Source organism: Dermacentor andersoni, chromosome 4 (assembly GCF_023375885.2).
Source record: "Dermacentor andersoni chromosome 4, qqDerAnde1_hic_scaffold, whole genome shotgun sequence".
Classification (NCBI taxonomy): domain Eukaryota; kingdom Metazoa; phylum Arthropoda; class Arachnida; order Ixodida; family Ixodidae; genus Dermacentor; species Dermacentor andersoni.
In genome coordinates this window covers 172,296,851-172,313,298 of record NC_092817.1, presented here as the reverse complement: position 1 = coordinate 172,313,298, position 16,448 = coordinate 172,296,851, and the positions used below count along the sequence as shown (strand labels likewise).

Below are 16,448 nucleotides of genomic sequence, written 5' to 3'. Positions count from 1 at the left end.
TAAAAATAAATTCCCATTCCGAGAGATCCTGACTATTACTTCATGTAAGACATGTTTTACCGCCTCATATCGAGATACCTCGAAAGATACCATAGCAACAAGTTTGATCACGTCAAAACGGTCATAAAATCACTTCCAGTCATAAAATCTAGCAAAAGCCGAGTGGAAGAGCAGCTAGCGCGTTGCGCCGTTGAAGCTAGAGTGACTGTATTTTAAAGCACAGGTTGTCTTTAACACTTAAATATATTGTGACGTGGTAGTGACGTTAAAGAGCACAGTAGCAGTACTGTGAAGGACAAAACTAGCTTTTATTGGGCGAACCTGTGCCCACAAAACAGGCTACACTTAAAGCACAACGATAGCGGCGAACACAGTCGGCGATCGTCGAAAATCTGATCAGCGGGTCAAGCGCGTCGGCTTTTATAGAGCAGTCATCGAATGTTCCAGACTAAACGTTGGGACCCGCATGCCTTCTACAAAGATCTACACCATTCGTGTCAAGCGACGAAATCAGATAACACAAGGTTCGGCGACAACAGAAAGCCGGGTAGAAGCATCGATAACTTTCCAGAAACTTCGGATACATGCAGGCGCGTTCCGCGCTGCGCGATTACAGTTGTTAAGCGGCGAAACGTGGTCGGCCGATAAAGATAAGCACACGTGTCAATACCCCCCTCTTAAAAAGCATCGACCCGATGCTGCAAACAAACGAAGTTAATAAACAAAAGCACTCGTAGCAAAGAAAAGAACAAATAAAATAACGAAGTTCGTCAGCGTCCGTAAAAGGGTTTAAGGCGCACGACGTGGACCACTTCAGATCATGCGCGGCGCCGCTGTGAATGCGAAATGCCGTCTGGCACGACCTCATAGTCCAGAGCGCCAATACGTCGGATGACCTTGTAGGGTCCGAAATAGCGTCGGAGTAGTTTCTCACTGAGTCCTCGTCGGCGTATCGGGGTCCAGACCCAAACACGGTCGCCAGGCTGGTACTCGACTAAGCGTCGTCGGAGGTTGTAGTGTCGGCTGTCGGTCCTCTGCTGGCTCTTGATTCGCAGGTGGGTGAGCTGTCGGGCGTCTTCGGCGCGCTGGAGATAGCTAGCGACGTCAACATTCTCTTCGTCAGTTACGTGCGGCAGCATGGCGTCAAGCGTCGTCGTCGGGTTCCTGCCATAAACCAGCTTAAACGGCGTGATCTGTGTTGTATCTTGCACCGCCGTGTTGTACGCAAAGGTTACGTACGGCAGGACCGCGTCCCACGTCTTGTGTTCGACGTCGACGTACATTGCTAGCATGTCGGCGAGGGTCTTGTTCAGGCGCTCCGTGAGACCATTCGTCTGCGGATGGTAGGCAGTTGTCCTCCTGTGGCTTGTCTGGCTGTACTGCAGAATGGATTGGGTGAGCTCTGCTGTAAAAGCCGTTCCTCTGTCGGTGATGAGGACTTCTGGGGCACCATGTCGCAGCAGGATGTTCTCGACGAAAAATTTCGCCACTTCGGCTGCGCTGCCTTTTGGTACAGCTTTAGTTTCAGCAAAACGGGTGAAATAGTCCGTCGCCACGACGATCCACTTATTCCCGGATGTTGATATCGGAAACTGCCCCAACAAATCCATCCCAATCTGCTGGAATGGTCGGCGAGGAGGTTCGATCGGCTGTAGTAATCCTGCTGGACTTCTCGGTGGTGTCTTGCGTCGTTGACAGTCTCGGCATGTCTTGACGTAACGGGCGACGTCGGCGGTCAGACGCGGCCAATAATACTTTTCCTGTATTCTCGACAGCGTCCGGGAGAATCCGAGGTGCCCAGCGGTTGGATCGTCATGTAGGGCGTGCAATATTTCTGGACGCAGCGCTGACGGTACAACAAGAAGGTAGCTGGCGCGGACTGGTGAGAAGTTCTTCTTCACGAGCAGGTTGTTTTGTAGCGTGAACGAAGACAACCCGCGCTTAAATGCCCTAGGGACAACGTCGGTGTTCCCTTCCAAATACTCTACGAGACCTTTTAGCTCCGGGTCGGCTCGTTGCTGTTTAGTGAAGTCTTCCGCGCTTACTATCCCAAGGAAGGCGTCGTCGTCCTCGTCGTCTTGCGGCGGGGGATCGATGGGGGCGCGCGATAAGCAGTCGGCGTCGGAGTGTTTTCTTCCGGACTTGTATATTACCGTGACGTCATATTCTTGTAGTCTGAGGCTCCACCGCGCCAGCCGTCCTGAAGGGTCCTTTAGGTTAGCTAGCCAACACAATGCGTGATGGTCACTGACGACTTTGAATGGCCTGCCATAGAGGTAAGGACGGAATTTAGCTGTAGCCCAAATGATGGCGAGGCATTCCTTTTCAGTCGTAGAATAGTTGCTTTCCGCTTTTGACAGCGACCGGCTAGCATACGATATCACTCTTTCAAGTCCTTCTTTCCTCTGGACTAGGACGGCACCGAGGCCTAGGCTACTGGCGTCAGTGTGGATTTCGGTATCGGCGTCCTCGTCGAAGTGTGCGAGTACCGGCGGCGACTGCATGCGTCGTTTGAGTTCTTGAAATGCCTTGGCCTGCGGCGTATCCCACTTGAACGCGACATCACATTTGGTTAGATGTGTTAGCGGCTCCGCGATGCGTGAAAAGTCCTTGACAAAGCGCCTATAGTAGGCACACATGCCAAGGAATCTGCGCACTGCCTTCTTGTCGGTTGGCTGCGGGAACTTTGCGATGGCAGCTGTCTTCTGTGGGTCGGGGCGTACTCCTGATTATCTGATCACGTGGCCTAGGAACAAAAGCTCATCGTAAGCGAAGCGGCACTTTTCCGGCTTCAGAGTGAGCCCTGATGACTTGATGGCTTCTAACACTGTCGCAAGCCGCCTAAGGTGATCGTCGAAATTTCCGGCGAAGACAACGACGTCATCCAGGTAAACAAGGCACGTCTGCCACTTCAGTCCGGCTAACACCGTGTCCATGACGCGCTGAAACGTTGCAGGCGCCGAGCACAGTCCGAATGGCATGACCTTGAACTCGTAGAGGCCGTCTGGCGTGATGAAGGCAGTCTTTTCGCGGTCTCTCTCGTCGACTTCTATTTGCCAGTAGCCAGACTTGAGGTCCATCGACGAGAAGTATTTAGCGTTGCAGAGCCGATCCAATGTATCGTCTATCCGTGGAAGGGGGTACACATCCTTCTTCGTGATCTTGTTTAGTCGACGATAATCGACGCAGAAGCGTAGGGTTCCGTCCTTTTTCTTTACCAGGACTACAGGAGAGGCCCACGGGCTTTTCGACGGCTGGATGATGTCGTCGCGCAGCATTTCGTCGACTTGTTGCCTAATAGCTTCACGTTCTCGCGTCGAAACTCGGTAAGGGCTCTGGCGGAGTGGTCGAGCGCTCCCTTCGGTTATTATGCGATGCCTTGCAACTGGTGTTTGTCGAATCCTCGATGTCGTCGAAAAGCAGTCTTTGTATCGCCGGAGAAGACTTCTGATCTGTTGCTGCTTACTCAGAGGAAGACTTGGATTCACGTCGAAGTCTGGTTCGGGGACAATGCTCATCGGGGTAGATGCGGCTGAATCCGAGAGGACAAAGGCACTGCTGGTTTCCACAATTTACTCGATGTATGCGATTGTCGTGCCCTTGTTGATGTGCTTGAACTCTTGGCTGAAGTTGGTTAGCATAATTTCCACTTACCCTCCGTGGAGCCGAGCGATCCCTCTTGCGACGCAAATTTCACGGTCGAGCAGTAGATGTTGGTCGCCCTCGATGACGCCTTCTATGTCAGCGGGTGTTTCAGTGCCGACGGAAATAATAATGCTGGAGCGTGGCGGGATGCTCACTTGATCTTCGAGCACACTCAAGGCGTGGTGACTACGACAGCTCTCCGGCGGTATCGCTTGATCTTACGACAGTGTTATCGATTTCGACTTCAGGTCGATGACTGCGCCATGTTGATTCAGGAAGTCCATGCCGAGAATGACGTCTCGTGAACACTGTTGGAGGACAACGAAGGTGGCAGGGTAAGTCCGGTCATGAACGGTAATTCTTGCCGTGCAGATCCCAGTCGGCGTAATCAGGTGTCCTCCAGCGGTCCGAATTTGAGGGCCTTCCCATGCAGTCTTAACTGGGCGGCGATGGGTCCACTCATGACGGAGTAATCGGCTCCTGTGTCTACTAAAGCGGTGACTGCGTGGCCGTCGAGAAGCACGTCGAGGTCGGTGGTTCTCTGTCTTGCGTTACAGTTAGGTCTTGGCGTCGGATCACGGCTGCGTCGTGTTGAAGTGAAGTTGGAACGTCGCGTCGTCAAGTCGTCTTTCATCGGTGTAGTCCTCGCTTCCTGATTTCGTCGGGACGGCGGCGTGTCGTTATGTCGTCGAGGTAGTTTCGTCGGTGTCTTCGTCGGCGGCGGAGGATCTTCGTCAGTTCGACGAACAGCAACCGCACCTCCATCGGTTGCTGCTTTTAGTTTTCCGGATATGGGCTCGCTGACCGGCCCCGGGCTGGGCCAGTGTATGGTCGGCGCTGCGGCGACAGGTAGCGGCCTGGTGATGGCGAACGCGACGGTCGTCGAGAGCTCCACTGAGTAGCGGCGAGGTAGTCCGCGATATCGCGAAGGCGTTCACCTTGCTGCGGGCGTGGAGCGTTGACGGCGAAACCTCGCAGTCCCATCTCCCGGTATGGGCATCGGCGATTCACATGGCCGGCTTCTCCGCAGTGATAGCAGAGCGGGCGGTGGTCGGGGGCTCGCCAAATGTCCGTCTTCCTCGCGTAGGTGCGCTGGGCGACGGGTGGGCGTGCTGGCGGCGGCGGCGGCGGCGGACGACGGAATTGCTTCGTTGCAGGGCCCTGACGTGGTCGCGGAGGGGGACCTTGACGGCGTGCGACGGCGGCGTATGTCATCGCTTCTGGCTGGGGCTGCGGTAATTGTGATTGCAGCTCGGGAACTCTAAGCGACCGGTGCACCTCTTCTTTCACGATGTCGGCGATCGAAGCCACTTGAGGCTGCGACGAAAGCAGGACCTTGCGCAGTTCTTCGCGCACAATGGCGTTGATGGTCTCCTGAAGGTCGACGGAATCGAGTCCTTGGATGGCGTGCTGCGGCGTGAGCCCCTGGCGGTTATATTGCCGGGAGCGCATCTCCAGAGTTTTCTCGATCGTCGATGCCTCTGCAGAAAACTCAGCTACGGTCTTCGGCGGGTTACGAATGAGTCCTGCGAAAAGTTCTTGCTTGACGCACCGCATTAGGAAGCGGACTTTTTTCTCCTCTGACATTTCCGGGTCGGCGTGCCGGAAAAGACGGGCCATCTCCTCCGTGAAGATCGCGATCGTCTCGTTTGGCAGCTGCACTCTGGTTTCTAGTAGTGCTTGGGCTCGCTCTTTTCGCACGACGCTTGTAAACGTTTGCAAGAAGCTGCTTCGGAACAGGTCCCACGTCGTTATGGTGGCTTCTCGATTCTCGAACCAGGTCCTGGCAGCGTCTTCCAGTGCGAAATAGACATGCCGCAGCTTGTCGTCGCTGTCCCAACTGTTAAACGTAGCGACCCTCTCATACGTCTCGAGCCAGGTTTCCGGGTCCTCGAATGTTGATCCGCGGAACGTCGGAGGTTCCCTGGGCTGCTGCAGCACGATGGGGGACGCTGGGGCTCCCATTGGGGTTGCCTTATCCACAATCTTCTTGGTCTTCTCAGGTAGAAGTCCGTGCTCCGGGGGCAGCTGTTGAAGACGGCGGCTTGCTCGATGCTCCGGGACTACGTTGGTGTTCACTTTGCGGTCCGGGCTTGGATCACGGCTTGTCGGGGGCGTCCGGTACATGAACGAAAGCACCTCTACCAGATGTCACGTGGTAGTGACGTTAAAGAGCACAGTAGCAGTACTGTGAAGGACAAAACTAGCTTTTATTGGGCGAACCTGTGCCCACAAAACAGGCTACACTTAAAGCACAACGATAGCGGCGAACACAGTCGGCGATCGTCGAAAATCTGATCAGCGGTTCAAGCGCGTCGGCTTTTATAGAGCAGTCATCGAATGTTCCAGACTAAACGTTGGGACCCGCATGCCTTCTACAAAGATCTACACCATTCGTGTCAAGCGACGAAATCAGATAACACAAGGTTCGGCGACAGCAGAAAGCCGGGTAGAAGCATCGATAACTTTCCAGAAACTTCGGATACATGCAGGCGCGTTCCGCGCTGCGCGATTACAGTTGTTAAGCGGCGAAACGTGGTCGCCCGATAACGATAAGTACACGTGTCAATATTCTTAAAATTTTAATTCAATGACAGTGATTCTCGTGAAGAAGGCTCCTTTTCGCAAACACTGAATGGACGAAACACCGATTCTGGAATTACTAGAGGTTCTTTTGCATAAACGTCTGATCACTAATAAGGTCTTTCAAAACATTCTTTGAAATGCAGTCATTCAAATTTGGTCTCTTTCGCCTCAAGGAGAGCCTGTTGTCATTCGTGCCAGAGATATTGGCTGACTGAGATTATAGGCGCAGCTTTCTGGCCTGATGATGATATGTGGCGTTTTATGGCGCAAGGGCCACTCATGGCCAAAGAGCGCCAAGCAATGTTTTAATGGAGTCAGTGATGCAAATAATGATCAATGGCGTCGTGGTTGGCTATAACAACAGAACCTGGCTGTACGGGGGCCTAAAAACAATCGTAAAATAAATATATATCTATTAAAATTGCCACAATGACTTTTGATGTGCTATAAATTTAAAAGATATGTTCTGATGGAAGGAGGGAATAAAATATGTATATGTCAATAGCACTATTGCCTCAAGAGGCCCTTAAATGCAAGGGCCTGTAGGCACGTGCTCTGCAAAATGCTACTATCGCAGCAGCAGCGTCTGGTAAGATGCTGTGCTACGAATCTCATCGGCCTATAACTTGCAACGAATTAACATATTGCAGAAAGTTAAAAACTGACTTTCTGTGAAAAAATGGGTCAGCACCAAGCAACATTGCAGGATGAAAAGGAATGTTCTGTCGGCAGGCTAGATGTAAGTGTTTTTTCCTTTCAGTTTCCATTTCTCTACACTCCAGCAAGACATGGAGGATGGATAGTGCCTCGCCACATCTACAGCGTATGGGAGGTTCGCTACCGATCAAGAGATAAGAGTGCGTGCCATACGTATGACCTATCCGAAGGCGGCAGAAAATGACCTCAATTCGCCTTATTTTCGTTATCGGTGGCAAATTTCCTAATTGTGGCTCGATCAAATGGAGTTTATTCGAGGTTTCGGTATCCCACTTGTGTTGCCAAAGCCTTCGAAGTTTTTTGCGCAGAAATGGCTTTAAGTCTGAGGCAGGGATACCTACGGAACAGCTGCCATCTGCTTTTCAGGGTGAAGATGTTTTATCATTATGTACAGGACTCTGTCGGCTCCTGGTGCCGATTTAGTGCAGCCGTTCAAGGAAGCTCTGAACTCAGCAATGCTAAAAGGATGATTGTATGGTTCACTTCCGCTAGCCTTACGGTTCAGTGCCTTACTTTCAGCTATCTGTTTATGTTGCTGGAATGACTGCGAGTAGTTCGCAGAGCTAGAAACTCGCTCGAAGTGTTCTCCCAGTGTTCGCCTGATCTTGAAGGTTGTGGCCTTCATCATCAACCAAAGGCATGTTGTAGGTTGGTCGAGTAATTAATTTTCTTAGCCTGTTCCAGACTTTTGCTTCTTGTGTATAGGAATTTATGTTTGTGACGTATTTCTCCCACCTTTCACTTTTAGCGATACGACGTGTTCGTCTGCCTTTGGATTTCACGTGCTTAAAGTTGATGAGGTTTTCTGCCATTGGAGATTGACGTAGTAAACGCCAGGCTTTGTTTTGCTCCTTACGCGCATTCTTGCATTGCTCATTCCACCACGGCACGCGCCTATTTTTTTGTAGTCCCCTTCGTTTGTAGAATTCACTCTATTGCAGCGTCAATTATAAAAGCGGTAAAACAAGCAATAGCATCGTTCACACTAAAAGCTTTAGAAGCATTTCGCTGCATCTGGGTGATTTCCTCAAATTTCTTCCAATCTGCGGATGCAACTTTCCATAGAGGGGGGTGGGGTAGGAATTCATCTTGTTCAAAAGCTTTGAGGCAGGTGGGAAAATGATCGCTCCCATACGGGTTTTTGACTACCTCCCATTCTAGGCATGGTACAAGTGTAGCCGAGCAGATAGCTAAATCTATCGTAGAGTAAGTGCCATGTCCTGTGCTATAGAACGTCGGCTCCTTTTTATTTATTATGCATGCACCTGAAGAAACAAGAAAATTTTCTATTAAGCGGCCTTTGACATCACATCGGGAGTCTCCCCAGAGAGTATGGTGCTCGTTGAAATCCCGAACGAGTACGTAGGGCTCAGGCAGCTCATCGATTAGACTAAGAAATTCTGTTCTTTGGAGTCGATAGTGGGGTGGTATGTACACAGAAGAGACTGTAATGAGTTTACCTAACAGTAAGGCTCGAACCGCAACTGCCTCAAGAGGCGTTCGGAGTTCCAAGGCCTGACATGCTACACGCTTATCAACTATAATCGCGACACCACCGCACGAAGCGAAAGCATCGTCACGGTCTTTGCGAAAAATGTTAAATTGTGGTAGAAAGCCTGTCTGTGTAAGTTTTAAATGGGTCTCTTGTACACTCAGCACCTTTGGATTATAGTTACGCAAGAGTTCCTTGACATCATCGAGGTTATGTAGGAGACCCCTGACGTTCCATTGTAATATTTGTGTCTCCATAGTTAATAGTGTGCGTGTGTGTGTGCTGTGTGTTTAAGGAGAAAAATTGATTTAGATTACAAGGCCTTCCTAGGCCCCGTAATGCGGAGTTTGTCTTTCTTGCCGCAGTCCTGAGACTGGCGGCGGTCCTTGGGCGCTTGCTGCACCGTCTGGCTTGAAGTAGTGTCCATTGCCTCTTGAGAGGCACTGGACGTCCGCTCTTGTGAGCGGCGCGTTTGTCGTGAAGGCTTCACCTGAGCAGATGAGACCTTCGTGCCTACCAACCCTGAGGTCGATGGGCCCTCTTTCTGTGACGGCGAGGCAGCGCTGGCTGCTATCGCCGAGGGGGCTGGTGGCACAACCTCGGCCACACTCTTTGTGGGCCAGGCAGATGCCGGAGTCTGCTGCGGCGTTGCCCCCTTACGCGCCGCACCAACATAGCCTGTGGTATGAATGAATGAAACAAGTTTCCGCGCTTCTTGAAGCGATATATTCTCTTTAACTTTCAGTGTAATAATATCCTTTTCTTTTTTCCACGTCGGACATGATCGGGAATATGTGGCGTGATCACCGTCGCAGTTCACACAGTGGAGTGCGCCAGTGCAGTTCTCGGAAGCGTGTTCTTGACCACATTTTGGGCAAGTGAGACCGCCTCGGCAGCTTTGTGAGCCATGGCCAAATCTTTGACATTTGAAACATCTACGTGGATTTGGAATGTATGGGCTTACTCGTGTTTTTGTGTATCCTGTATCGAGAGATTCTGGCAGAACACTTGTAGCAAACGTGAGAACGAGATGTCTTGTAGGAATTTCTTTGTTGTCGCGCTTGATCGTTATTCTTTGTACTTTGACAACTTCTTGTTCCTTCCATCCTTCGAGTAGTTCTTCACTCAGGTTCAAAAGATCGGCGTCTGATACCACACCTCTGGATGTGTTCATAGAGCGATGTGGCGTCATTGTGACTTCGACATCACCAAAAGCCACAATATTTGAAATTTTTTCTTGTTGGAGCTGGTCACGTACTTCAAGGAGCAGGTCGCCGCTAACCATTTTAGTGATTTTGTATCCAGGACCTAGAACGTCGGTGAGAACTTGCGCAATGGTGAATGGGTTCTTACTGTCCTATCAGGGCACTGACTATGTATGACGTGGTAGCGCCGGAACGATTTCTTGCGTTGGGCAAAAAATTGAAAAGTTTCTTCAGTGCGCCCTCTTTTCGAAGGGGGCGATCAGGAAGTTGTGGAAAGGTGCTTAAAGCCATCAATAACTTATAACATTTCGGCAGCTATGCCAGCCACCCACCACCGAGCCCAACAAGGGGACGCTGCGAGACCCGAAGGAAACACAGACGCCAGCTGTACATGGCTACTATAACCCAATATAATAGATCCAAGGTTGGATGAACTACACCAGGTTAACCCTTGCTGCCAGGAAGGTCGGAAGTAATAAAGAAATGAGAAGGAGACAGGAAAGGTGGAAAGTAAATAAAAGACGAAGGTTGTAGGGAGAGAGAGACAGGAAAAGGCAACTACCGATTTCCTCCGGGTGGGTCAGTTCGGGGGTGCCGTCTATGTGAAGCGGAGGCCAAAGAGGTGTGTTGCCTCCGCCGGGGAGCCTTAAAGGTCCAAACACCCGGCATCGGCTCAACCTCCAGGATCCCCCTTTCCCCAGACACGGCTAAGCCGCGCACGGCTACACGCGGGAGGGTCCGACCCTCGTGTGCTCGGGTCCATGGTGTCGCAACACACCAAACGCCTGCTGACGCAGACGTCCCTGGGGCTTTCTGGCCTCTTGGAGAGACTAGTAGGCTGCGCTTATACCTTCAGTAGGGCAATAGGACAACAGGGGCACGATATTCACGTTGTGGATGCAAGTGACCCGATCATAGCATATCAGCGATTGTGGTAAGCTACATAAGCTTCATTATAGAAGTTACTCGTGTCCATTAAGGCGACGCCCATGCGTACGGTAGTTTTGCGCGGGAATGAGACCATGTGTTGGTGATTCAAGTAGTTGAACTTGAAGACCGTTGTGAGCATTCATCTTATTCCTTTATTTGACGTGTTCTTGGTCACTAAGTAACCGGTTGATAGGGCCACCAAACCGCAAGAAAAACCGAAGGACACAGATGAGACAATATATAGGCGCAGCAGCAGGAATCCGAGGGCCTAAAAATATTTTGCGGCACTGATTAACTACCGAATGTTCATTGAAGAAACACTGTTTTTTGAAAAAGTTTCTCCCACGAAATGAACATTGATAGTGAGAAAAACTGCGCTCCTTCTTTAGTCGCCTTTATATAGTTACTTTAAAATAATAACGTCCGCATATTCAGAACTCTAGCCATCAATATAAGAAAGAAAGTGTTATGCTAAGTTTGCATCTGTGAAGACATCACCCGATGGCAATTTTTAATTGTGTTGACACAATAGGAACTTCTAGTTTGTGCTACTCAACAAGTTGTAGACTGGAAGAAGTCTTCCTCACCTGAGTTCTTTGTTTCCTCAAGTCCCACTCAATACTATCGAGTGTCATCTCCTGAATGGTATTGTTGGTGGCAAGGAACTTTGAGAGTGACTTAGAATCCAAGACGCCCAATTTGAAGCCTTCAACGGTGAGCTTGGTCACTGTTTTGTTGGTAATGAGGGCTCCGAACACCATGTTTGACTTGGTGCGGTTATTGTGGTTGTGGCAAATTACAGTCACATCGGGAGGAGCCGAAGGTCTGGCAAGCATTCGCTTGAAACTTGAACCGCACCGGTGCGATGAAAAGGAGGCATCCAAGATTAGGCAAGAGATGTCGGTGCTCTTTTCCAGAGCCTGTAGCAGCTTTCCGACGAAGTCGAACACCTAGACAGAATAAGGCGTACGCGGCAAGTGAAAACAGCAAAATTACTTCTACAAAAGTCTCACGCCGTTTCATGAAAGGTGTGATCAGCAGCCTCGAGTCAGTGACTATGCTCAGCGGCTCATTGCAATGTGCCCGTTCACGTGAGCCAGAAAACAGAGTCCTACACCAGAAAAAAAAAGCTGTTTGCGGAATACTTCACTATATTGTCACTGTTACTCTGCAAACGGACGATTTCTTTCCAAGCTTTATTTTTGCTTCCGAGGCTTAGAGCGTTACGTTACATGCTCCTGTAATGTTACAATGAACAGTGACGCTACACGAATATCCCGACGTTTAGTTCATAATTACTGAGCACACTGCAATTTCTGCTCGCAAGTGACCGGGACCCCACTGTTTATTATATGATTATTTAGAGAAAAATTAATTAATATGGGGAGTTCTACGTGTGAAAACCACGAGCTCATTATAAGACACACCGTAGTGGGCGACTCTGGATTAATTTTGACCATCGGGGTTTATTGAACGTGGACTTACAGCTTATACACTGGTGTTTTTTGCATTTCGCCCCCATCAATAGATGATGGTTAAGCATAACTGTTAACCACAACTATATCTTTTGTTGCTCAAATCGCAATTTCTTAGAGTACCAAAAAAATAAATTATGGGGTTTTACGTGCCAAAACCACTTTGATTACGAGGCACGCCGCAGTGGGGGCTCCGGAAATTTAGACCACCTTGGGATCTTTAACATGCACCTAAATCTAAGCACATGGGTGTCTTCGCATTGCTCTCCTATCAAAATGCGGCCGCCGTGGCCGGGATTGGACCCGCGACCTAGTGCTTAGCAGCCCAACAGCATAGCCACTAAGCAACCACGGCAGGTATGTTAGTGCAGTGTTAGTCACGTGTTAGTGCAGTGTTAGTCACGTGTTAGTGCAGTGTTAGTCACGTCTTAGTGCAGTGTTAGTCGCGTCTTAGTGCAGTGTTAGTCAAGTGTTAGTCACGTGTTAGTGCAGTGTTAGTCAAGTGTTAGTGCAGTGTTAGTCAAGTGTTAGTGCAGTGTGTGTGCAGTGTTAGTCAAGTGTTACAGCAGTGTTACAGCAGTGTTACAGCAGTGTTACAGCAGTGTTACAGCAGTGTTACAGCAGTGAAAGCAGCGTTACAGCAGCTAAAGCAGTGTTAGAGCAGTGTTAGTGCAGGTGCATGTGCAGGTGCAGTGCAGCCTCAGTGCGGTTTCGGAGCAGCCTCAGAGCAGCCTCAGTGCAGTTCCAATGCAGCTTCAATCCAGCTTCAGCCCAGTGTCGGCACAGTGTCAGTGCAGTTTCAGTGCGATTGATAGTGTATCAGTGCATTTCGCGCCCATCAAAATCTGCTTTTCAAGCAGAAGTGTTAACGATAACTGCGTTTCTTGTTGCTCAAATAGCAAATTGTTAGTGTACTTTAGGAAGAGGTGCATGACAGACGCAATTTCTAATATATTCAATGCTACGTGCAGCCACACGTATTATTATTCGTACAAATATATTCTACTTTCGGTGAACAAAACCGCTGACTATGTTTCGTCTCAAGGATACCGTTAAAACTTGTTCTCTAGTTACGTAATTCAGATAAAAATAAATTTATTGAGTGAATGCAGACATCCGCCTTAGGTACACGCAATGCACAGGATTGTAAAGAAAGCATTGAAGAAACACCACTGAACACTTCACTATACAGCTACCGATTCTACAGCTGTTATAATATTTAGAAGCGAAATATCCGCTAAGAACAACTGTTTGTCCCTCCAACCACAGGCTTATGTTAAACCACTTACAGCGCGTCGAACACAGCATCGTCACGCTGATTCTTTAACACCTTAAACACCCGAACTAACCTCTAAGTTTTCCTTCTTCCCGCGTACTGTAACAGATTGGAACAACCCGCCATTATCACAATTGATAAACACCGATTCTATTGAACGCATGTGTGTTTAATATTAAAGGTATTGCCATTGCAGCAAGCCTTGTTACTGTTTTCCTTTTCCTCTTTTACGTGTGAATATTGTTTGATACTTTCCACCTCTTCCTTGCTCTATTATTTTCAGTATTTTGCAATGGTCGTTCGTTCAACTTCTGGTAATTTTCCCCCCTCTCACGATAATGGTTGCAAGTGCTCATATTTGCGTGTGACACTGATCTAATGCTTGTCAACTTCTCTTCCTTGAGTGTACCTTCTCTTAATCTTTCTTAGTCGTCTCTTTCATTTATTTCTAATATTTACATACGTTACATTGCTTTTGTATTTCTTTTTCATTTGTGTATGCATATATAATATACATATTAGCACGTCCTGTGCTACCGGGGCTTAGCGGAGAGACGAGAACTAGGAGGCGGATTCCTGATTAATAAGAATATAGCTGGTGACATACAGGGATTCTGTAGCATTAACGAGAGGGTGGCAGGTCTTGTTGTGAAACTTAATAAGAGGTACAAAATGAAGGTTGTACAGGTCTACGCCCCTACATCCAGTCATGATGACCAGGAAGTCGAAAGCTTCTATGAGGACGTGGAATAGATGATGGGTAAAGTCAAAACAAAATACACTATACAGATGGGCGGCTTCAATGCCAAGGTAGGCAAGAAGCAGGCTGGAGACAAGGCAGTAGGGGAATGTGGCATAGGTACTAGGAATAGCAGGGGAGAGTTATTAGTAGAGTTTGCGGAACAGAATAATATGCGGATAATGAATGCATTCTTCCGCAAGCGGGATAGCCGAAAGTGGACGTGGAGGAGCCAGAACGGCGAGACTAGACATGAAATAGACCTCCTCCTCTGCGCTAACCCTGGCATCATACAATATGTGGACGTGCTCAGCAAGGTTTGCTGCAGTGACCATAGCATGATAAGAACTCGAATTAGCCTAGACCTGAGGAGGGAACGGAAGAAACTAGTACATAAAAAGCCGATCAATGAGTTAGCGGTAAGAGGGAAAATAGAGGAATTCCAGATCAAGCTACAGAACAGGTATTCGGCTTTAACTCAGGAAGAGGACCTTAGTGTTGAAGCAATGAACGGCAATCTTGTGGGCATCATTAAGGAGTGTGCAATAGAAGTCAGTGGTAACTCCGTTAGACAGGATACCAGTAAGCTATCGCAGGAGACGAAATATCTGACCAAGAAACGCTTATATATGAAAGCCTCTAACCCTATAGCTAGAATAGAACTGGCAGAACTTTCGAAGTTAATCAACAAGCGTAAGACAGCTGACCTAAAGAAGTATAATATGGATAGAATTGAACATGCTCTCAGGAACGGAGGAAGCCTAAAAGCAGTCAAGAAGAAACTAGGAATTGGCAAGAATCAGACGTACCCGTTAGGAGAAAGCCGGCAATATCATTACTAATATGGATGAGATAGTTCAAGTGGCTGAGGAGTTCTATAGAGATTTATGAAGTACCAGTGGCACCCACGACGATAATGGAAGAGAGAATAGTCTACAGGAATTCGAAATCCCACAGGTAACGCCGCAAGGAGTAAAGAAAGCCTTGGGAGCTATGCAAAGGGGGAAGGCCGCTGGGGAGGATCAGGTAACAGCAGATTTGTTGAAGGACCTGGACAGATTGTTCTAGAGAAACTCGCCACCCTGTATACGCAATGCCTCATGACTTCGAGCGTACCGGAATCTTGGAAAAACGTTAACATAATCCGAATCCATAAGAAAGGAGATGCCAAAGACTTGAAAAATTATAGACCGATCAGTTTACTGTCCGTTGCCTACAAAGTACTAATGTAATTGCAAATAGAATCAGGAACACCTTAGACTTCCGTCATCAAAAAGACCAGGCAGGATTCCGTAATGGCTACTCAACAATAGACCATATTCACACTATCAATCAGGTGACAGAAAAATGTGCGGAATATAACCAACCTTTATATATAGCTTTCATTGATTACAAGAAAGCGTTTGATTCAGTCGAAACCTCGGCGGTCATGGATGCATTGCGGAATCAGGGCGTAGACGAGCCGTATGTAAAAATACTGAAAGGTATGTATAGCGGCTGCACAGCCACCGTAGTCCTCCATAAAGGAAGCAACAAAATCCCAATAAAGAAAGGCGTCAGACAGGGAGATGCGAGCTCTCCAATGCTATTCACAGCGTGTTTACACGAGGTATTCAGAGACCTGCATTGGGAAGAATTAGGGATAAGATTTAATGGAGAATACCTTAGGAACATGCGATTTGCTGATGATGTTGCCTTGCTTAGTAACTCAGGGGACCAACCGCAATATATGCTCAGTGACCTGGAGAGGAAAAGCCAAAGGGTGGGTCTAAAAATAATTCTGCAGAAAACTGAAGTAATGTTTCACACTCTCGGAAGAGAACAGCAGTTTGCGTAGGTAGTGAGGCACTGGAAGTAGTAAGGGAATACATCTACTTAGCACAGGTAGTGACTACGGATCAGGATCATGAGACTGAAATAATCAGAAGAATAAGAATGGGCTGGGGTGCGTTTGCCAGGCATTTTCAGATCATGAACAGCAGGTTGCCATTATTCCTCAAGAGAAATGTTTCTAACAGCTGTGTCTTACCAGTACTCACGTGCGGGGCAGAAACCTGGAGGCTTACGAAAAGGGTTCTACTTAAATTGAGGAAGACGCAACGAGCTATGGAAAGAAGAATGATAGGTGCAACGCTGAGGGATAAGAAAAGAGCAGATTGGGTGAGGAAACAAACGCGAGTTAATGATATCTTAGTTGAAATCAAGAAAAGAAAGGGGCATGGGCAGGGCACATAATGAGGAAAGAAGATAACCAATGGTCATTAAGAGTTACGGAATGAATTCCAAGGGAAAGGAAGCGTAGCAGAGGGCGGCAGAAAGTTAGGTGGGCGGATGAGATTAAGAAGTTTGCAGGGACAGCATGGCCACAATTAGTACATGATCG

General features: G+C 48.5%; 1 protein-coding gene across 1 annotated transcript in view; it reads right to left on the bottom strand.

Moving 5' to 3' along the window:
• The window catches only part of LOC126530694 (uncharacterized), a 79,158-nt gene that overhangs the window by 1,349 nt on the left and 61,361 nt on the right, over positions 1–16,448 (bottom strand). The window contains exon 4 of the mRNA XM_050177961.3: positions 11,163–11,525. Within this exon, the coding sequence (XP_050033918.3) occupies positions 11,163–11,525 (363 nt within the window). The remainder of the gene's footprint in view (positions 1–11,162; positions 11,526–16,448) is intronic.